This window comes from Trachemys scripta, chromosome 11, assembly GCF_013100865.1.
Source record: "Trachemys scripta elegans isolate TJP31775 chromosome 11, CAS_Tse_1.0, whole genome shotgun sequence".
Classification (NCBI taxonomy): domain Eukaryota; kingdom Metazoa; phylum Chordata; order Testudines; family Emydidae; genus Trachemys; species Trachemys scripta.
In genome coordinates this window covers 14088614-14113007 of record NC_048308.1, presented here as the reverse complement: position 1 = coordinate 14113007, position 24394 = coordinate 14088614, and the positions used below count along the sequence as shown (strand labels likewise).

At 38.8% G+C, this 24394-nt stretch overlaps 1 protein-coding gene across 4 annotated transcripts in view; it reads left to right on the top strand.

Annotated features, from left to right (window-relative positions):
• The window catches only part of DPP10 (dipeptidyl peptidase like 10), an 827330-nt gene that overhangs the window by 744022 nt on the left and 58914 nt on the right, over positions 1-24394 (top strand). For all 4 annotated transcript variants that reach the window (XM_034785374.1, XM_034785373.1, XM_034785376.1 and 1 more), the window contains exons 8-10: positions 12628-12748; positions 16446-16600; positions 21899-21996. In XM_034785374.1, the coding sequence (XP_034641265.1) occupies positions 12628-12748; positions 16446-16600; positions 21899-21996 (374 nt within the window). The remainder of the gene's footprint in view (positions 1-12627; positions 12749-16445; positions 16601-21898; positions 21997-24394) is intronic.

The window sequence follows — 24394 nt, the reverse complement described above, 5'->3', positions numbered from 1 at the left end:
CCCATCTTTTTATCTGGGTTGTTTTCTTAACATCTTTTTCAGTCAAAATTGTCTTGGAAACTAAACTTGTTGTTCCAATTTGCTCCTGGGTCAGCTCCCCACAAGTGGTTAAAGGTCCAGATAGATCTGTCTTATATCCAGAGTTCATAATAGAATGTCTGACCTGTAAATATTGAAAATATGGGATCTTTATGTTATTTACATGATATTGTTTTTATTTAAGTGTGTTAGCATATGTGGGCTCTGCAGACTTCATTTGGAAATATTACTGTGTCAGGATTGATCTATCAAAGGAATGCAGGATTTGGCCCTGGTTAATATCATATGGTTAAACATGAGAAAGAACAAATGGATAAGAGACAGGCCCAGATGGAAAAACATCTTGTAGCTTTTGAAGAATTAATTATCAGGAAGTATCACTAGAAGAAGCCGTGGAACTTAGACTACACTTACGATGTGATGGACTCCTTGCTTAGCTGTACCCAGCAGCATTTATAATGGTGGAGGTTAACCAGGGAATGTATGCAGGATGGAAATAGCCACACTTGTTCCAGGCAGCAGCAGCACAGTGAAGCTTCTATCTTGTTAGGAGAAAAAAGAGAAGCAGCTTGGTCCAGTGGGTAAGATGCTGAACTGGAGTCTGAGGATCTGGGTCCTGTTCTAAGTTCTGCACTCACTGGCTGTGTGACCTTTGCCAAGTCACTTAGCCTCTCAGGAACTCATTTCCTTTCATCTCCCTTGTTTATCTTATCTATTTAAAGTATAATATATCTTATTATGATTGTACAGCACTAAGTTCAGTGAGGCCTTGATCTCACTTGGATCCTCTAGATGCTTTTGAAATAGTAATATCAGATAGCAGTAATAATGTAATAATCACAATAAGATGTGATGTAGATATCTTAAATGTCTTTAACACTTATAGGCAATTATATTTTTTCAAATTTATTAGGTCTATTATTTTTCTCTGCTCTATACATATAAAACCTGTTCACCCTCCTACTGTCCTTGCAGCTAAAACACTTTTGGGTTTATCTCCCACCTTAACTACAACCCTTTCTCTCTGGCCTCCGTTTACATATCACTTGCTTCCAGTCTACCCAGAATCCAGCACCCAAAATCATTTTCTTACTCTTCCTCTTGAACCCTCTCATCTCCTATTTGATTATCCAGTTCCTGCACCTTGTCTATTGAATCAAATGTAAGATTATTGCATTAGCTATCAAGGCTCTGCACAACTCCAGCTTTGCATCTCAGTCTCTCTGCTCATTTGATATCACATTGCACCTTATCCTCTTCACTCAGCCAGTGGTGTCAGCCTCATAGTCCCCTTGTATCCCGCTCCCACTTTCCTTTCCTTTCTTTCCCAAGGATCTCACCCTCTTCTTCAGACACTCCACTACTTCCATGATGCCTTCAGATGCAAACCCCTCTAAATATATTACTACTTCCATTTGTATTTAAACAACAAAAGAAAAAAATTCAGCTGAGTCTCCAAATGTCTGTTTTATTCTTGTTGTTCTCCTGTCATTGCAGGATTGGGGTCTTAAGGACTCAATGTTAAGCACATGAAGGATGGGACATTGCGCAACAACTGTGTCTTTGTATCTGGTATAACATCAAGCACAATGTTGGTGTTTGACCACAAATAATACTGCCTTTGTTTATCATATATTATTTGTATAGTGTATAATATATTTGTATAATGCCAATGGTGCATTAGGTTAGACCCAAGGACTACCCTGAGCTAATGAATTGGCCATTCCCAAATGTATAGCCCATGCCTCTTATTCTTCAACATAAAATAAACATGGAATAACATTGTAAAGTAATAGTCCTCTCTCCTGTTCTCCGCCTATCTTATAGCATCCTCTGGCATGTCACAGCTTACTAATCAGGACCTTCTCCAGTTTATGAGGGTCCTCAGCCTCTTCACAGTCCTCTGCTACATACAGGCAAGCATACTCCCAGCCGCTGCTAGTCCCAGACTCTCTCCTGGAGCTGGAGTCCTCATTTATATCCTCCAGCTGATAATCATCAGCCCCAATCACTTGATGCTGTCCAGTTGGGTTGGCAGTCTCGGCACCGCTCCAGAACAAAGCTGTCTTCTCCCCACGCTCCTGGCCTATAAGGAGGTAGACCACCCTGGTACAGGCTCTCTCAACACCTCACCTCACCAGAATGTTGTGAAGGGCCATATAAGTACCTGAGTTTGAAGTTGGAAATGTATGAGCTCTTCCTGGCAAGAAAGACATGAGTGTAAGTCTTGGTCAGCAAGCAGCCCAAATAAGAACTGTGCTTCAGACAATGAAACAATAGTGAAGCTGCATTGTGGTTCTGTAGCCTTGGGTTCCAATTGCCTCCCTTGCTGCTGTACCCTTCCCCCACCTGATGGTGAGAGATTGAGCTAGTTTGCCAATGGCCCACAAACTCCCTATGCTTTCAGCAGATGGGTCCAGATCCTCAAAGGAATTTAGGTTCTTGCCTTCCATTGAAAGCTAATGCAAAGCTAGCTCAGGTTTGTCTACAGGTGCTGCAGTCACACCTTCCGATTGCACTGTAGACATGCTTGAGTGTGATCAACTTTAAAGGTTCATGGTAAATGCTGCAATTCTGACAGGGATATTGCATGGTGCTATGTACAGAGAATACAGATTCTTAAATAAAATAGTAAAATGTGTTTTAAACTTTTTTTTTAATTTTTTTTATGATCCAGATAATGATTCATTTGTTTTTTTATTTTTGGAGAGGATAATCAGACTTACTTTCTAACATAACTGCCCCTCCCTTATTTTATAACTATGATTTACTTTAACACATGGAGGCTAAGAACACAGAAAAAAATATTTTTGGGGGAAAAAAAACCTTTACAGTTGGCATCAGATGAGCATAAACAAGTCCAGTGCATGGAGATATGTATTAATCTTCCCAGTCTCACTAACCACAATATTAATACTTTTCAGAATTGGGGTATGCTAGAGGTGCTAACATATATTATATTCTGCAGCATGTGACAAACTTCTGTTTTCTTGGGATTTTACATTTGTTGATTCCCCCAACATTTGGTATTATCATTTAGTCTTGAAAATTAAATTTCAGGAGGCTATTAAAACTAGTGGGTAGAGGGTAAATTGTTTCAGAATCCACTGACCCTCACAGCTTGTAGTGCATATTTCTATTATCTTTGATGGTGCACGCTGCTTGTCTTGTTGTTATCAATCTTAGAGTCATGCAAATTGGTCACAGACAAGCTACGAAAAAGTAATTGGAAAAATTCACTCATTATCTTAGAATAGGATTTCCTCTTATGCTAACTAGTTTAGGATCTGGGTTAGTTTTTCAGTGACGCTATGATGAATAATCAGATTATCTTAAAGGATATGCTAACTACAATTCTGTTTGATTGTTATCAGTACCTTCCATTATTATTTAATTATTTTATTTATTTATCACACTCTAGACCAAAGCAGATGTATTACAAATAGATTCATAGATTCTAGGACTGGAAGGGACCTCAAGAGGTCATCGAGTCCAGTTCCCTGCCCTCATGGCAGGACCAAATACTGTCTAAACCATCCCTGATAGACATTTATCTAACCTACTCTTAAATATCTCCAGAGATGAAGATTCCACAACCTCCCTACGCAATTTATTCCAGTGTTTAACCACCCTGACAGTTAGGAACTTTTTCCTAATGTCCAACCTAAACCTCCCTTGCTGCAGTTTAAGCCTATTGCTTCTTGTTCTATCCTTAGAGGCTAAGGTGAACAAGTTTTCTCCCTCCTCCTTATGACACCCTTTTAGATACCTGAAAACTGCTATCATGTCCCCTCTCAGTCTTCTTTTTTATAGGTCAAAATTAAACCATTAGTTCCAACTCCTCACCTGCAATTTCTGGGGAAGTTCATCTCTGAATCTTAACTTTGCACTGTGCACCTGAACCCTTGTGTACGTCAGCAATACCCACAGACCCTTGCTGATGTCCATAATTCCAATGAAGTGAAAGATAAATAATATAAAGACTAACAGGAGTACTTGTGGCACCTTAGAGACTAACAAATTTATTAGAGCATAAAGACTGAACACTGAGCTGTCGGTACATCTATACTGGGCAGAAATGGAACACCCTTGAACTTCAAGAAAGTTTGGGTTTGCTTCTACATTTAGAGTCAAACTTTGCAGCACAGATGTGTCTCTAAAATGTGTGTAGATCTCTTCAGGGTAAATCCAGTCCTGCCCTCCCATGGCAGGATTCTGGGAAAAGGAGGCCGCTGGCAGTGGAACTAGAAGAAAGGTGCACATCCTCTGCATAGCACAAAATCCAGCTCCATTCAGACACCCTGCTCTGAAATACACCCCCAACCCTTCTCTCAGCCCCCTATGTATCTGGAGATTCTAGCAGTCCATGGATCCTCTCCACCTGCACTGGTGGAAGTGATTAAGACCCAGGAGCTACTCCACTTATTAGCAGTAGATTAGCCAGCACAAGTTTAAGAGAAGATTTCTCCACCCTTGCACACCTGCCTATTATCTGGCCCTAACTACCTGGACTGGGTGCTGCCCACAGGAATTAGTCCTTGAAGAATATTTCATAATTTGATATTGTGAAACATTTTACAAACCATAAACAAGTATTTTGAAAGAAGGTAATTTAGTTGAGGGATCAATGGCACTGACTGAGATGCAGCAGAACGGGGGGGAGGATTAGTGTCACATAGAAAACATTAAAGTTAACAGAATCTTCAATTCTTCACACTAAATTGAAGTGAATTTGATTATTATCAGAATTAAATTTCTTGCTAATCCAAATTATTCCTAAAGATATGTTTAATTAAAGACAAAGATTTAATTAAACACATGCTAGATTTTGTTGGCTTGTTAAATTTGAAAATGAATAGGTCATGCAACGTTGAGGTTAGAGTTTGATATTTACACACTTTGAAGTTTTATTCACTAAGTGGTCTATGCCCCAAATACTAAAGGGTATGGTGAGAAGCAGTTAAAAAATAATAATGCAATTTTCATGTGAGATAGCGTAGCCTGGTTCCACCTTATGCCTTTTTCAATTTATTTTCTTATCATCATGCCTAAAAGCTGGGAAAGCATTTTAGGCACAAAGCCATTGATGAATTTATGAGAATATCACTTTGATATACTTTTAGCAATTCCTCTTCTAATAATTGTGAAAGATGCAGTCAGCAAATTTTAGTATTCAGTATATCCCTATAAAGCCATAATATTAATAATTGGACATGAGCTTGTATTAAGAAAAACCCTGCAACATTCACTTAGTGATGTGTACGTCAGCAATACCCACAGACCCTTGTGGAGATAGTACTCCAAGGGAAGATGTTAAAATACATGTCATCACCCTTTTGAGTAAGTAAAAGAGTGTGCACCAAGGCCCTGCTCCTGTAAACAGTTACACATGTGCTTAATTTTACTACTTTGAATAGTCCCGACTATTCACATTAGTAAAATTAAGAATATGTGTGTTTTCAGGATTGGTGTCCCAGATATGTGGTTTGCCTTATTTATTTATTTAATTTATGTTACTATAGCACTTAGATGTGTGAGCGTGGGTAAAGTTAGCATGATACCATGATACCTGTGCTGCAATCACATCTCAGTTTGCAGTGTAGTCTACATAGTCTACTGCCAACTCTCATGAGTTTAACATGAGTCTTGTGATATTTCATGTTTTCCTTCAAGCTCCACCTCTCGGAGGCATGTGATTAAATGAGAATCTGAGTTCTTATTTAAAAAAATTGGGCAGCACCTAAGACAAGGGGTTCCTGGTCCATGACTGGGGCTCCTAGATGCTACAGTAATACAAATAATAATTAATTCATAATTCAGGAATAACAATAATAAAATAAGTTTACAGACCTCACTTTTGCAGAATAAAGCTTTAAAATGTGACCTGAGTGCAATATAAGGTGTAGAACAGGTCAGGGATTTTGTAACAAAACATTTTTTATCACAAGATGCTGATTGATCATGACTGAAATGTTTTTGTGAGAAAGAATTGGTTCTGACAAATTTTTCAAGTCAAAAACATTTTTGGGAAAATAAAAATTGTTGGTATGTATGTTTCAACATTTCAGAACAAAACATTCTGGGTTTCAAGTTCTAAATGACTTTTCATTTCAAAATGTTACTTAATTATAATATTAAAAAAAAAAAGAAAAAGTGGTCAAAATCTAAACAAAATATAATGATGTTATTAAAATGAAACATTTTGATTGACCCAAACCAAATTTATTTTCAGTTTGCACAAATGTTTGAGAAATCACCTTTTTGTCATGATTTGGAACAGGAGAATTTTTTTGAAATCTCAAAAACTTTGTGGGACAGGAAAACCATTTCCTGCACAGTTCCAATGCACAGCTCAAAATCCAAAGAGCAAATAAAAAAGAAAACAAAAACTCATGCTTTTCTGGGGTGAGGCTCATGATTTTTGAATGTTTGGAATTTGCAATATTGGTACCCCCGTCTACTCTTTGCTGGGACATTCATGCCAGGCAAAAAAATTCCCAGTTCTCTGGCTCTCCAAATGGCAATTCACACGTATATAATTATACATTCAGGAAGCAGATTAATATGTTCCTTCCATTGCAGTTAGAACTCAATTTCACTTTGAAATTCTAAGGAAGTGGATTTCATTTGATTGCATTCAGCATTTCTGCTTTCAGTTGCTGGAGCTATTTGAAAGGAGCACATTGCCAAATTAGCTGATGATCAGTGTCAGCTGGTTGAAAGATACATTACAGGTGGTTTTATCCATTGTTGCTGTGTATTAGAGACGCTTACTTTACAATATTATGCAGCGTGTCAATGTCCAAAAAATAATATGCATTACATTCATTTCTAGCCTTCAATTGTCCTAGGAAAGTACTTTTCTTATTGTTCTTACTATAATCATAGCTGTGGGCTAGCCTGTGGCCTGGCTTGGTTGGTTGAACAAGGAGGAGTAAAGCACCAACTTACTCAGTTATGCCAGCTACTAGAATCACAAATGGGCATGAAGGGCATGTCAGGAGAATTATGTTGCGCTAGGGACTTTAGATCTGGCACAACGTATTCCCCCCCCCCCCTCCCCAGTAGCAAAAAAACAGGAAGCAGATCCTGACTTCTACAGTCATGGGCTGCTCCTGGGGCACAGTACCAATGCACTGACCCTTGTTCAGGGCTTGTCACAAAGACATGATTGAGTCCAATGTTAGCAATTTCCATGTTAAGGTTACTACTAATTGATTTTAGTGCTAATGTTTTTGTAATTATGTGCTATCTGCTTTGCTATACTAGCAGATATGAACATTTTCATTCTAAGGCCTTGTTTTCAAGGGGTGGAATGTGGTCAATTGATGTATAAAAAATAAATTCTCTCAGATGAACCACAGTGTGAAAAGTCTTAAACCCAATGACTCTGGGGTTTTGGTCTTTTATATATTTGTAAGAAATCTGCATGGAGTAATTTCTTTGGCTTCAAACACTTTTATGGGCCCCGATAACTCAAAAATGACACCAGATGAATTATAACAAGTGCTCAAAGTTACAGACTGGGGCTGAATGACTGAACTTAATGGTGATTTATACTAAGGTATTTCTACAACATCAAGCATGAACACATTATTCTTTTGGGACTAAATCCTGCACAACATTGCACAGACCGGGCTGTGGAGGGGATGATTTAGAGCAGCATGTTTAGTCTAGGTGGTTGATTTAGTTCTGCAAGGTCTTGGGTTTAAATCTTGTTTAATTTGTTAATACCTGTATTGAACTCGGTGTCATGGGTAACATAGTTTCATCATTTTTAGTTAACAAATAAAGTCATCCCTAGCTCCTGGACTCTAACCGTGAACAAGTGGGTAGAGTGTGGGCACAGGTCCCCAGCAGCTTCACTCTTCATGTGCAATAGGGAGAAAGAATTTCCTGTGGGGCAAGATAGGCACAGATTTCACAGTCTGAGATCAGGAGTAATGAAGAGGAAAGGGGAATTCGTGATGAGAGATTACATGAGGGTGTTTGTGGGAATGTCTGAAGGATGAAAAGAGGGCTGGTTGGGTGGTCAGGGCAGATGGGGCACTTCATTAAATAATTAATAATGAGTAAGAATGAATAACCATGTGATCAGTGGAACCAACAACTGGATGTTCCTTGTGAGATATTTTTCTTATTTGCAGTGTGTCAAATTCAATTAGCAACACATACTAAATAGTAGTAACAAGATTAAAGACCCTTTTCATGGTTCAGTTATAAAAGTAGCTCTTAATCCTGCATGCTGACTGACAGTGCAATATTTAAATGAAAGCTTTTCACTACAGCGCCCAGCCATAAAAGATGTTTTCACAATTTGAGACAGAAACAACCTAAAAGGTAAGAAAAAAAGAAATACAAGTAATATTTTGCCCTTGTTATTGTTCTACAATAATGGACAAGATTGAGCTAGTTGTTCAAAGAAACCCAAATGAAATAAGATCATATTTCCAAGTTGTTCTTTTAGCCAGTTAAAAACATTTCTTTATACATTGGAGGCAATGCTACCTATTAGAGCCACACCCATTTACACTGCCTGAGGATCTGTCTTGGCATAAATAAATGCTTTTAACTGGCTAAAAGAAAAACTATTTGGCAAAATGATCTTATTTCACCTAGGCTTCCTTAAACAATTAAGTAGGCCACCTTGCCTAGTGTTACTTATATGCATTTCTTTTTCCCAGAAAAAACAAACTTAAGTCCTCACTTTTTTTTTTTTTTTTAGTAATATACATTGACTACAGAGACTGTCATTACCTTCTTCAGAAAGTTGGCATCATTAAAATTCTTACTCCATATCTTCTCCAAGCTTAAAGTTGGGTCATATTTTTCAGGTTCAGAGAGATTCTGAACTGCCTCCAATTTCAGTTCTTCAAATATAAATGTAATTACTGGTCAATACTTCTGGATAATTTATATAGCTGCTGAAACCATAAAACATTTCATCAATTATTTTTACTTCAAGTTTGAATTCACATAGGGTTTTGAATTTCTGACCATAAAGTAACTTTGTCCCAAGTCACCCTTTGTTCCTGATAATAACTAAAACATGCTTCAGTGCTCATGGTATGAAACTCTTCAGCTTTATTGCTTCATAAAGTAGAAATCCTGATACAGATATTATTAAATATCAATAGATGACTGTAGTTTAAAGATGCTTAGGGAAATCTGTTTCAACTGATAATTGGGAAGGGGAGAGGAAAGCAGTGATAAGGTCAAGAATACTTAACCTTAGATTGGTATTATTCCCACAAGCAGACATACGATAAATACCTGGGCCTTTTAGATGATCTATGGAAATGCATTTACTGCAATTAAGCAACCCAGTGTTGTAGCATGAGTGCATATCGAAGAGATGTTAGCACCCAGGGCCAGTGCAAAGAAGTTTCGGGCCCTAAGCAAAACTTCCACCTTGCACCCCCCCCCCCCGCCCTGCGGCAGCTCCCCACACCCCCCACCCTGAGGCGCCCCTCCCAAGGCAGCTCCCCCTTCTTGGGGAGCCGTGCAGCAGCTCCCCACCCCAGCTCACCTCTGCTCCACCTCCTCCCCGAGCACGCCACCCCCGCTCTAATTCTCCTCCCCTCCCAGGCTTGCGGCGCCAAACAAATGATTGGCGCTGCAAGCCTGGGAGGTGGGAGAAGTGGTGCGGTGACCACGTGCTTGGGAAGGGGGTGCAGGAATGTTGTAAAAAAAATTGGGGGCACCGCTTTTTGGCGCCCCCAAATCTTGACGCCCTAGGCAACCGCCTAGTTTGCCTTAATGGTAGCACCAGCCCTGTTGGCACCAAAACTTATATTGTGTATTGTTTATCTATTGCTATGTTATCTGTATTTTCCTGCCTGCAAAGCTATTATGGTGTGTGCATGTTCTTATGAATTGTTTTGTTGTTATTATTTATTATTATTTTGTGCTTGGCAAATGCATACATGGCTATGGCACTTAAAGATAAACAAGACAATAAGCCCTAAGGAATTTACAATTAAGATAAATCATGACATCGGGTGAGAGGGAGGGATGAGGGATAACCAAAAAATTAAAGGATTGGGAAAATCCACTTGGCAGAAGCATTATTACAGGAATTCACATCAGCTGTGATTCCATATTTTCCTTTCCTTTTTGTTTGTTTGTTTGCTTTTGCTGGTGAGTGTTTGTTATAACATCAGGTGGGAAAGAGGGAGCAGATAGTGCCAATGGAGAGATCAGGGATAGCACATTCCAAAAGAACTGTGTTTCAAGGAAGAATATGATAGCAGAGGGGAAGATCCCTGTCTAACAGGGGAAAGGAAGTAGTATTCTATTCTGTTCTACAGAAGTTCCTGTATCATGCTTATCACCATAGTATGTGGGTGCCTTTCAGTAGTGTGTTAAGTAATGTGACTAATATCTGTCACATGTTTGTTCTCTCATACTCTTCCCAGGTGGAGAAGTGTATGGAGTAGAGTGTCTTGTTTTGTTTGTTTTTTAAATAAATATGCACATTGCTATTTATGCAAGAGACACCACCATCAAATAAATGTGTCTTTCTCTTGGAGTGGAAGGTGATGAGGGTTGTGATGGTCATTAGTTCCTCAGGGAGTTCATTCCACAGTCTTGGACCAGCCCATGAAAAAGTTCTGTCTCCCACACAGATGAGCTTTTTCCTTGTAGAGAGTTCCACTGTGCCAGAGAAACAGAGTTGTCATTATGGTCTTCATCTCAGAGCTTTAGGCAAATTTTTAGATATCTTGGCCCAGGCTGGGGAGCACTTTGAAGTAAAGGACTGAGATCTATCATCCAAACTGATTCAAAATTTTATGGGAAGCTAGTGTAGAGAGTGGAGGACAGGTTTGATACCTTGCTCGGAGAAGTGCTGTACTGTTCTGCATTAGCTGAAGTACACAATGCTATACTTAGGGTTGTGTCACTGTTTCCATTATAAATCCTCATCTTTACAATGAGGTTCACTGCCCCTCCTGTTTTTTTCTCTCTTGGTCTTTCTTTTCTCTTTCCTCTCTTCCTTGCACCTCTTAGTGCTCTAACATTCTGAACTTCAAACTTAGACTCTGATTACATCAAAAATGGGGAGACCCTTCTGCCCCTTCCCAGGTGTTCACCCACTGGCTCCTTCCCCTAATTCTTAGAAACACCAGAATAGACCAGGAGGCTGGACTGTAAATATCACTTTGGTTTACCATTAGAAACAGCAATGGTGTGAGAATGAATGAGGTGAAAACAACCTCAAAACTCACTGTTATCAGAGCAAAGTGTAAGACTCACTTCTGTTGTGTAGCTTTCCCTTAATGTCACTACAACAAAAGAACTAAGATACAAGAGGAGGGATGTGGATAGAGAGAAAGGGCTAGCCATTTTAGCAGGTTTCAGAAAGGTAGGTCAGTCTCTCCAGGTGGTTCACGGCCCCTGCCAGCCAACGACAGCTTTCTGATCTCCTCAGAAGAATCTCAACTCTAAGAAAAAGTGCTGGGGTTGGCTGGGAGGAAGAAAGGGAAGATAATATAAAATGACAGATGCAGGCTTCTTCCTGCTCCTCCTCCCCCGATTGGGTTAAATCCAGGACATATTAGAGTGCTCTATATTTTAGCATTGAAGGAGGAGAACCACTGACCGCTTAAGGTAGTTGTAGCCTTCTCCCTTTTCATTGCTGCTGGGACAAATTGTTGGCAGAAGATATCTTATTTGAAGTTAAAATTGCAGCCACTTGCCAAAAGATTCTAATTTCTGTCTGTGTCCTCACTGGTTCCTTGCCATTGAAGAGTGAGGGATGAAAATAATGGAGAGAAGAAGAAAAGAGGGGAAGAAAAATGAGTAAAGAGAAATTCTTCCCAAACATCTACAGAGAAAAAATAAGGAAACCAAACTTTACAATAGGAGGGTCATTATTATGATGTGCATTGTGTAAGATATCAGATCTTGTGTTAGTCTGGATCTGTAAAAGCAGCAAAGAGTCCTGTGGCACCTTATAGACTAACAGACGTATTGGAGCATGAACTTTCATGGGTGAATACCCACTTCGTCACATGCATGACGTGTAAGATGTTCACATACCAGTGAGGTGCATGGTATAAGAGCATAGAGAGAATCAAACAGTACTCAGTTTCTTGGTCTCATTCTTATTTCACTCAATTCCCATCTGTAATATTACACCAGTGATGTATATCCGTAATTTATATCTGTAATCTATATCTATACAGCTATATCTATTTTATAGATGGAAATAAAGATATTTGTGCTGGATAAAAATGAGACTAACAAAATATTTCATAATCTAGTTAATTGTAATAAAATTTGACTGTTTAGCCTCTTTACAGTGGTGGTTCTGGAGATTGTGAGAAAATTTGCTAAAGGGAGTAGAAATATTTGAGTTGGCATAATAGTTAAAAAGAAAGGATTCAGAGCCACAAGAATGTTAAAAGTTTCTTAGAAATTGATAATACCAGAAAATCTAAATAGATCTTCAATGAAAATTATGATGAATTATTCTTTAGACTGTTCCGAAACCATGGAAATTGTATTTCTATCACTGGCATGAAAACATTCATTTATGTCTACCAACATGTTATTGCCCCCCTTTATCTCTTTTACCTAATCTAGATTTATATTTTTGAAAATAACATCTACTATCAACCTGATGTAAAGAGTAGCTCATTGCGACTGACATCCTCAGGAAAAGAAGGAATCATTTTTAATGGAATCGCAGACTGGCTCTATGAAGGTAAGGTGGATATATATAGCTATTTATTAATACAGGGAAGAGATTCTTGTACAAAACCTACAGGAGAAAACTATTCATTCCAGGACAATGGTGTCTGAAGCTATTTTGCTTTTTCTCTTCTTATTTTCTTGCAAAATTGCCTTCAGATCTTTGCATTAGCTCATATTTTATATTGACTCATTTGCATATAGTTATATTTTCTAGAGTGGGGGAGGGTCCCCAGAGTGTGGGCTAAAGAGCAATGAAAAAGCCCCGCAGCCCAAGCCCCACAAGACTGAGTCGACTGGCATGGTCCAGACGCAGGTGTCTAGTTGCTGTGCAGATATACTCTTACGCTTCTTTGAAAACCCGAGCTCAAATGGACTCTCTGAAATAAGAATGGTAATTTACATTCTATAGAGGTTTAATTGTCTGTATTCAAAAGATTACCCACCTCAGGTTTTAATGGATTCCATTAATGTTTTGTAAGTATTTTAATAGGTCAGTGAAGTTCAAAACCAGGGAGAAGAGCTTTTTTAGCATGGAAGATCATTTTAAATGCAGTTGAGATACTGCAAATCTAATATGATTGCATATAAATTGGTGTATTTAACCATATAAAGTTAATTAAATCTGACAGAGCAGATCACCTTTTTGCTAAAACAAAGTATTGCTTGGGTCACATTCATGATTATTCAACATTTTGCTAGGCAACTTTGGGTCAAATTTTGCTAACCTTAGGGTGAACTGCACATATTCACAAGACGGTAGCCTGCGCGATATGCTCTGAATTGGGGGCAGTGTGGAGTTGCACTGTGCCAAAGATAATTCTGACTCCTGGAAATCTCCAGATTCACACTGCTCCCCTTTACAGAGTGCAGTATATTCCTTCCTACCCTCTAACCCAGGCAGCTGACCAGCTCTGCTGTTCAGCACATTGAGCAGACAAAGTATGGCTCTGCCAATTCTCCAGTCTTTTCTGGGCAGTATGCACCCCGGGGAGTAATTAGAGGTCAGCCTGAGGGAGAGGGAGCCTCCACCTAATGACTAGGTGAAGTCTAGCATAAGAGAAGCCCTGGTAAAGTCAATTGGACTATACTAAACATTGGTAAAGGTTACTCAAATATACTTACTTGTGGGTAGTGTAGTAGTGAGTGAAACAATTCACAAGATTAAGAGATAGCATTGTAGGATGAGTGAAACTGGGGAAAAGAAAAAGTCAGGTTTCAGGGGGGACGGGGGTGAAGTTGCTAACAGACAAACTTTGGAGCTCTGGCATGTAACAGTGGCCAAGCTCTCTTTCCTATGACTGTGCCAGCCTGCCACATCACTTATGGCTAAGGAAACACTCACTATAAGTAAGGATTACAAAATCTGGTTCTTAGTTAATAGAGAATGAAGTAGGAGATTCTAATGCGCTTGTAGATCCTTATGGCAAAGCTGCACCTATTGTTAAGACCAGATACTGTGAGAGAAATAAATATGTTAAAATTACCTGAGTATATTGACTGCAAAGGGCCTCGGTATTTGTAGTATTTGTATACAGTAACTAAAGAGTAACAAGACCAATTTCTGTCATTTATGCCATGCCAATGCGGCATTTTTCAATTTCAACTTGATTGTGCATATCAGAAAATTATCTGTTATAAATAATTTGGCATGCATTTTTAGAAACAATTTTTTTTTTTATTAAAGATAATTAGAATTGTTGACAGTACAAATTACTTTCTTACATATCATTTATATCTCTTACCCTGTCTTTTAATGCTTAAGGAAGAGAAGTAACTAGTTGAAAATGCACATATTAATGTTACATTTCCCACTGATACTCTACCTGAGCTTTGCACATTTGTATGTAAAATAGCGCATGCACATACATGTGTCCATGCTTTGAATGTACACTGTACAATTCCAGCACCTGTGCACTCAGAGGTGTTAGAATTTCCATTCACATAACTCACTGGGACGTACGCTCATATGACGGTTTTCACCAGCAAATACATGTTTGTATCCATATGTGCAATTTTTCCTGCAAATGGATATGTAGGGTTGGAAATCAGGCCCATTAACCTCTCCAAAAATCATGGAGGTTGATTTTCAGCAAGGCCACGACTTTTCCTCTATGAAGGAAGCTAGACACACTAATGCAGAGGTCCTGTATTTCCAGTTTACCGTTTCAGTTGCTCCTTGTTAATCCCTGTCAGAACAGCCACTGGAAGCCACTTTGTGAGGGGCTCCCCCATCACGGAGGGGGCTCTGTGGATCAGGTTATATCCAGCAAAGGTTATACAGCCTTGGGGGCCTGTGAGTTCTGTGTGGCCACTCTCAAGCGATTCCACCCATTCTCAGGATGTCCAATCCCTGCCCCATAGCTCTGATGCAGGTCCTGCTCCCAGAGAGCGGTCTCCATGGATTCCTAGGAATAGGCTATGGTGGAATGGAAGAAGCTGTTTCCCTCTGCCACACACACCATCTCTTTAACAGTTGTGAGGAGGGGGTGCACAAGGGGGTTTTTCTAGGCACAAATCCCCAGAGCATATTGTGGCATTCTGACTCTTTTCTTCTTTCCTAGGTAACTTGTTAATTTAAGCAGTACTCTGCAAGCAGTAGATATAGATGAAATATTGCGTGGTGGCATCAGGCATATAGCTGATTGAATACTGCACAATTATATTAATGGACATCCAGATGAATTTAATAGCCGCTCATTTTGACCTTATTTTTGTGACTTTTTCACTTGCAATTCACAAATACTTATGTTCCTGGGCATTGGATTACAGAAGTATTTGGGAGTGTCTATTCTTTGTGTGAATATCCTTATTTAAATGCAAACACTGGTGTTTTAGAACAAACAAAAATGTTTTCTATATGAATGTTCATCATTCATTATCTGTTGTTTTCCTGTGTAAAAAGGTTTCAGTTATCCAGGCAGGGAGCAGAAAGATTGCCTGAGTTACAGAATATTCTATCACAAGTGAACAGCAATTAGTGAATATTCTGAGTGGACAGCTTGTGAATGCTCCACATTTTGGTTTCCAGACACACAGCTGAATTTTGTGTACAACACAGTGTTTGCTGAAAAAGTACAAATAGTAAATTAGCTAGTTAAACAAAATCAAAGTCTGATCACAGACTAAAAGTAAGAGCTAAATTAGTCAGATCTAGTGCTGGGCAGGAACTGGATTTTTCATTTGGCTGGGAATTTGGGAATTTAAAAAAAGAAAGAAAGAAATCTATTCCAAAACAGAATACTCCCCCCAAATCAAAATTTCATGCAAAATGAGATTCAATAAAACTGAAGGTTGTTCCCAAATTAAAGAATAAAACATAAATAACTGGATAGAATGATACTAGTGCTAAAAATGCCTTTAAATGCCTTTCAATTCTATTGATGCAAATCATTTACAAAAAGAATTTAAAAATGGATAGAATGATATTAGGACTAAACATAAGGAAATAATAATCATCTCACTTATGCAGGTAATTCCATTGATATAATTGGGAATTCTTGTCTGAGTAAAAACTCATAATTTAGCTTATAATGGACCTTAATATTCAGGCAATTCAGTCCAGGATAATGTTCAATATTTCTTTATAATTACAACAGCTGCATTGCAACAAAGCATAGAAATTATATCAAATGTAAATGAATGAGTTGGTAATCTGAATCACACAACAGTTACTTCTATGAATTTCCAAGAATATGCATCTGTTTCAGAGGAGCTTCTTCACTCTCACGTTGCCCACTGGTGGTCCCCGGATGGAGAAAGGTTGGCATTCCTGATGATAAATGACACTTTGGTACCAAACATGGTTATTCCTCGGTTTACTGGAGGTCTGTATCCCAAAGGAAAGCACTATCCATATCCTAAGGTAAGTAAAGTCTAAGTGCAATCTACAGCCCTTGTGCACGGTTCAATGAACCGACTGATAGCATTCTGCATTACTGAAGGACTGTTTCTACATAGTAAAAGAAGCTGCTTGTGTTGATGTGGCAGTACGGGGAATAACATTCAGAGTTATGCTATTTCAAATAGGGTTATAAAGCTTTTTGCTAGACAGAAACCATTAGGTCAGGATGGGACATACAGTCTGTTTCATGCTAATTTATGATTGGTAAACGCTACAGCTTTTGAATGAAGAATGAAATGATCAGAAGGAGTCAAGAAAAAATGCTGCCAGAATTGCCTTTGAACAGCACAGAGTAGCTGCAGGCAGCAGTGAGTGTTTAGCTGCATTTATATAGATGGATAAAGCATAACAGTTTTCTGATAATACAGAGTATCCGAGTATCTGACTGCTACTTTTCATCAAACGATGGTATTATTAACACGGGTGAGAGGCCTTGGTTGGATAAAATAAGCCGTGATATGAACCTTCCCCAAGTCTTTAAACTGAACAGAACCAAACCTTTCAGTGAGGTTCAAAAATGTGGATAAGGAGCGCCCATCTTTTGTGATGAGGCGAGATCTGCAGGTCTAAACATGAGACTCTCTGATACCAGAATTAGAATCCTCCTAATTTCCTGTTTACTCTCCATAAACCCTCTCCTGCTACCTCAAGGTTCCCCTGCTCAAAGTTTCCATATTCGCTTACCTTTGTTAACTCCATATATTGAGTTCCTAAACCTGTGGGAGCCTCTTTGCTGGGCTCCAGCTACCATACTACTTTATCTGTATCTCACGTGTATTGCTTAAGTTCAATATACAGACAGGCTGAAAAAGAACATACTAGGATATGATATATAGAAAAGACATTATAGTCCTGATTCCCCTCGCCTATAAGCAGGCTTTATGCTTTATATATATATATATACTGGCTTATTTTTTAACTCTGTGAGAGGCAACAAAATGTAAGTAACTGTGGCAGGGTCTATGGCCCCTTTAAGGGACGATCTGCAGCTTACAGTCAAAAGAGCCTGGGCACAATCAAGAGGCACCCTAGCTCACCCTGGGGGCAAGACTATATATAAACAGGAAAAGGAAGCTGAGGAGGAGAGAGAAAAGACTGGAAGCCATGCTGGTTGCTATGGGCTGCAGGCCCACTCTGACTTCAGGACACTAACTTGACCTAGGCCTTAGTGACTTTGTTTTCTGACTATGAGTTTGGTTTCACTTAGGTAAAAGCCTTAGAAACTTGGTTAAGCTGCTGCTTCCCCAATCTGATGCCTAAGGGAAATGGAGAAAGCTTATCTGCCTCCTAGAAAAATAAGAAAACCAAGGGCATTAATTTGGAAGCCTTCTTAAAGGGGAAGATTTTCTTTGTTAGTTTGGTTTTGGCCTCTCCTTGTTGAATTCTATGCAGTAAAATGCAAATATCCAGAATGGGAGCTGGCTTCTTTGAAGGACATACAGTGATTGCTGAAACACCAAAACAGCGTAATGTGCAGTAGGTAGGGAGTCTCATAAAAAAATCTTAAACATTCAAAACTTGAAGAAAGTAGCAATAGTTCAGTGTATAGATTAAAGATTTGGGTATGATTTTCAAAAGTGTTTAAGTCCCATTTTCATAAATGACTTGGGCACGCAGAAGTCTAAGTCCCATTGATTTTCCTAAGTCACTTAAATAGTCTTGAAAATTTTAACCTTGATTCTTCTCCAATTATGAAATCAATTGGAGTTGACCCATTATCTTTAAAGGAAGTAAGATCAGACCTTAAAAATACCTATGATTTTCTTAAGAAACAGCATACTAGGATGGTAATTATGATTATTATTTAGTATTTGTAGTATAGCACCTAGTAGCACCAGTCACACAATTCGGTCAGCTTTGATAGCTAAAAGCAATTAATCAACCAAGAAAAAATATACAAGGAACTCTTTAAAATAAAAAACAAAATAGCACTACAAAGAAGTGAAAAATCTCAAAGCATTAGCAATTCAGCACAAAAGAGATGCACAATATTATTTCAGTAATCTCATTAATGAAAAACATTATCTTCATTTAATTTGTCTATTCAATAACAATTTAGCTTCCAGTTAAACATCATTTATTAATTAAGCTTGTGGTTAGGCAACATGGATAGATAAAAGTTGTTGTTTAACACAGGATTTCACTTTACATCATGCAGAAACTGTGACCTGCTCACTTGGGATCTGACTCTGCAATCCTTACTCACACACAGTAGTAATTACTCAAGGCAATAATCCTGTGGAGTGTAAAGGAGTAAGTACGAGTAAGGGTAACAGAATTAGGACATCTGTAGGGTTGACATGCCTGGAATTAAATGTGCATTACATTTTCCACCTAGGAGCATATAATGGATGATATAATCCATTGACAAAGAGGTAGAGTGAACCATTTTTGAATTTAAAACAAACAAACAAACAAAAACACCCAGTGTAAAGTTTTTGTATATATTTTTCATTGTCACTGCTGTTTCAATTCTCAGTTCTTGCCAGAAGTGGAGGTGTGGGAAAGCCATTCTGGTGGCATTTCTGACCTCACTGGAAGCTGAAAGGACTCAAAATCTCACACAAAATATTTCCCCTGAAAACCTTCAGTTACACACCTATGCACCATAACTCACATGAGTCATCCCTCTGCAGTTAATGGAACCTACTCAGATGAGGAAAGTTACCCATGTTCTTTTGTATTTCAAAGATCAGTCCCTAATTTTGCAGACACATGAACATCTAGAGACTCAACCGAAGTGATCCTCTAAATTTCATGTTTGCCTATCATTGGTTCACACATACACTTGTCTCCTGTCCTGCACCACTTAGATATGGGCGGACATCAGGTTTGGGCTAGAAATGTGATGAGATAAGTGCAGTTTCCAAAGAAAATGTGTGTTGGTATTTCAGCGAGGCATGTTTTAAAGACCACACTGGATCTGTAAATATTCCTACAATGAGCCAAGCGTACACAAGCTAGTTTTTAACTAGAAGTGGTAAAAATTGTGGGTTTGATCATTTTTTCTTGACCCACAAATAATTTTGCCCATTCTGCATAAACAGGAAGTCCCCACTTCTGCAGCAGCGTTGCCTCTTCTTGTGCTTCCCTGGGGCTCCTTGGAAAACTCTCTGTGGGTTCTGGAATCTGCACAGTGGAGAGGGGTGGGGCAAGGTGGGAGTAGAGCAGGATTAAGGGGGTTTACAGCCTTTACCCACTGGCCCTGCGGAGCCCAAACTTAACATTACTCAACTTTGACTCCTTTCCCCCACACACAACCCACCTGAAGAGAGTAAGGAGACTCTGGTGATGGTCACCACCTGGAGAAGCTCAACTGGGGATATGTTGCCAGAGAATGGAGATGGGAAGAGCATGTAATGGAGCTCTGGAGTGGCCGTGGATTGAAGTACAGCACATCACACACAGGGTCTTGACTTCCTGTGGATCCTCAGTCTTTATGACCTTGGCATATGACCTGTTCTTCGGGGGTGGGGTGGGGGGGGAGAAGGGAGGGACCCTTCCCCACACCCTAAAAAAAAAAAATTGGGAAGAAATCCAATGAAGATTTGTTCTTCCCTAGCTCCCTACCATTTACCTTAAATTATCTGTATCCTTTTTTCAACAAGATGATTATCCAGCACAAGATTACTTTAGGGATGCTATTTTAAGGAGAACTACATTTATTTCTGTGTGAAACACAGGCTCAATAGTAAGCCATGAATGATTCTAATAAGACATGTTTTAACAGTTCTAGCAGCTATTGAGTGAATCCACATAGATATCTAGTAGCTTGATCCCAGAATAAAAAAACCTTATCCAGATCTAAAATCTATTTTAGTCTGTAAAACTGAAAAGAGGATATGATTTTAAATTTGTGGAAAATGCAAACAGGAGTCCAATTACCACTCCAAATTAACTGAGCATTTCAGAGCTACTCAGAAGCAGGCAAACTGCAAATAGATATTTAATTATTTTATTTTACAAAATCGTATAACATTTTACAATCTAGTATTTATTTATTGTGGTAGTGCCTCCGAGATCCAGTCATGAATCAGGACTCCACTGTGCTAGGTGCTCTACAGGTACAGAGTAAAAAGATGTTCCCTGCCCCAGAGTTGACAATCTAAATCTAAATGCAAGACAAAAGACAACATGTGACTACAACAGGCAGAGATGGAGGAGCACAAGGAAACAATGAGACAACATTCATTACCGTGATAGGCAGTGATCTGAGTAATATATATATTACTTATAATGTGAACCTCAAAATATTTGAAGGTGCAGAATACCATCTGATCTACCTTCCTCTCCTCCCCCAGACATTTCATCCACCACCACCAATCCTATTTATCACCCTCTCTTTGGTTGTTCCACTTTTGTCAGCAGCAGTCTTTAGAGACGTGAGAGATCCTAATGGTTCTTCCTTAGCTGTCCCCTAGCATGAATGTACATATTTGAATATTAGATCTATTACTAGAACATTATTACAAAGCTCATTTAAACTGGATTTTAACTACCCAACAAGAAAGAATGTCAGCTGTGCTTTCTTGGCATGTATGCATGTTCATGCTACAAGTTTCACATGGTCTTACATTCTGGAATCTTAGGGTTAGTCTACACGATGCAGCAAAGCACTCTAGAGGGGTGTGGATTGTAAAGCAGTCTAAGGTGTTGCAATCTAACTGCCCCATGTAGATCCTGCTGGCAGGCTCTTAACAGGGCTACGTTAATGCAAACTAGATACCTTTTAGAGCACACCATCATGGTTTGCATAGGGTAGCTAGAACTCATCACATTAGAGCGCTCTACAAATCACAGCCCTCTAAAGTGCTTTGATGTGTAGACAAGCCCTAAGTCCTAAACACCACGGGGTATATTCTGCCTTTGAACATGCACAATTCTGATAAAATGTTAATGGGATTTCCACCTACATACAGAACTCACAAAATACTTTCCCAATTACTGTCATGTGACTGGTCAATTTTTTTGCATTACGGTATCTGTGTTCAGTGAATAGCAACATAATGGATAGTATGTGATCAGTACTTTGGGGTTTGAGCTACATTTTCAAGTGTGTAGCTGACGTGACTGAGCAATTCATGGGAGATAGTGAGACAGAATTTTATTGTTTTCAATTGAAGATCGCTTTAAGGGTTTTCAGGCTATGAAAAACATATTGAAACATATTGAAATATATGTATTCCTTAAGTATATTTAGCTGTCAGTATTTCCAATGTTACATGCTAAAATTTCTACTTTCTTTTTTTCTTTTCAAAGGCAGGTCAAACCAACCCAACGATAAAGCTGTTTGTTGTCAATCTATATGGACCAACACATACACTGGAACTCATGCCGCCTGACAGCTTTAAATCAAGGTATGGAATTTAATTGTTTTGTGAAACTCATGACTGCCTCTGAGACCATCTCTTCCTTTATACACCAACACAAAAGCTCAATGTAACTGCAAAGCTCTTGAACTTCATCCCCAGGGCTGAGCATGGTGATGGGCATAGTATAAGAACCTGAATAGAATAGAACTCCGTGGGATGGGCATCCTTAGTGGAAGTCCCAAGGATCTAGAATGTGAACCTTTCTGAGATCCTTCAGAGCCCAAATTCATTTTTGATTTAGTTATTTATTGCACTAGGTATTTATCATCAGGGAGCTAAGATTCTAGACAAACGGTAGAGGGCAGAGGGTTGTGAACAGAGATTTTGCTTGAGGTCAGTGTAGAACTGAATTATGCCATTTGTTTGCCCTGTTCCCACTTGCTGGCAAAGTTGGTTTCAGTTTCTGTGATGCGCCTGGAAAATACAACAATGAGTGCATTACGAATAAATAAAATAAATAAATTTTCAATAAACTTTTTTTAAAATGTAGAGTGATATATTAGGATCTCTTCAAATCATTAGACATAAAAGATTTAGTTTATTCCTGCTGCCTGTCAGATCCAAGCAAATCACATAAACTAAGCTGTGATCCTGTCAGATCACATAGGCTAGGCTGTGTTGGATTTTGTCAATGCTTGGTAGAGAGATCTCTGGGCATAAGTAGTTGCTTCAGGAAATAGGGAGATGCTTTACCAGGTGTGACTCCTCTTCCTTTTGAGTCAGTACAAAGTAGTGACAGCATGGTGCTGCCAGGAATTGTCCTGCTGAAGTTACTGTCTTTTGCATGAGGCATAAAGCTGAGTTCCTGACCCCCTGTGCTTATTAAAGATCTTTTGGAACTTTCTTTAAGGATAGGAGAGTTTTAATTAAAGTCTTCTAGACAAATTCCAATGTATGTCATTATATTCTGCCAGCCTAAATTCCCATTGCAGCTTCAGCTGGCTATGATATTCCACTTCACTTCCTGCCCTACATTGTTAGGCAATGCTATTTAGTGCTATTGGACAGAGTTGACTGCATTCTAGAGGTAAGGGAGGCACTCACTGTGTATCATCACCTTGCCCTTCATCGTAGAACAGTCTGAGGCTTATTTAAATATCATTAAAATAGTTTGAGATCTCCAGCTAAAAGGTGGTAAATGAGATAAAGAATTATGTTACCACTAGTCCAAAAAACCAGGGAATATACTTTGTTGTTTCTGCAGTTCCTGCCAAGCCTTAACAGTTTTACGGTTTTTAATGGTTCTTCAAAATGGCCATGACATTAACACTATGGGACTGAGTTATCACAGTTTCATACTGGTATAACTTCATTGCCATCAATAGAGCTACACCAGAGTCCTATGGTAATAATTCAGGGTGAATCAGCTCCTGTCAGTTGTGCATGCTGTCATGAATACTTACTGTTTTGATAAAAGGAATGATTTTGAATGGACTGTGCTTGCTGAAAATAGATTCTCTCTCTGAAAATGGAGCCTTTTATGAAAGACAAGAACACATACCGAATGTTTGCTAACTGTTCACTGGTGAAAGCAATAGCATACACCCTTCTAAAAGAGCTAAAAAAAAACCCAATAAACAAAAAAACTGGAGAACAAACTCTTAAATAAAATGGATTAAAATAGTTCTTTAAATCTTATAAAGCCAGTGAAAGTATCAAATATATACAATGGAGAAATCTTCAAGAAAAGAAAAAAGAAGCACATAAATTTACCGGTTTTGCTCTAGGTTTTGCAAATTCATTCTTGCTCCTTAAGTGATCTATTTCTCTCAGAGTAAAACAAAATTGAATTAATTGAATGGATATTGACATTGTTCAGTCTTTCTTTCCATCCTGAGCTGTAAGGCTTGCAACAACTGAATTCACAGACTGTCCTGTATGGTCCTACAGGGACTCACTTCCCAGAGCTTGAGTCTTTGGTGTGAAGCTCACTGTAGCTTTACTAAGACTAATGTTAACATTCTCTGTTCTCTTTGGGATACATTCAGTTAAAAAAAATCCATTCTGCTGTTGCATCATGGAAACCAGAGCAAGGCTGTGAAAGCCTGGAAAAATCAATTTTAATTTTACCTATTCAAGCATAATGCCCTAGTTATGGAAAATAGAAAGTTTACATAGGTATGAGTCAAGCATCATTTGAAAGTTGTGATCTGTAACTAAATTCAAGTAATCTGAATATTTGTCAATCTGAGTCATATGTGCACATAAAACATGTACAAACATGAGAGAAGCCATGGGCAGGCCTTTTCTAAGGCAGAAGGGTTGTTTAATGATTCTGACGCTTTAGCACAAGGGTAGGCAACCTATGGCATGCGTGCCAAAGACAGCACACGAGCTGATTTTCAGTGGCACTCACACTGCCCGGGTCCTGGCCACCAGTCCA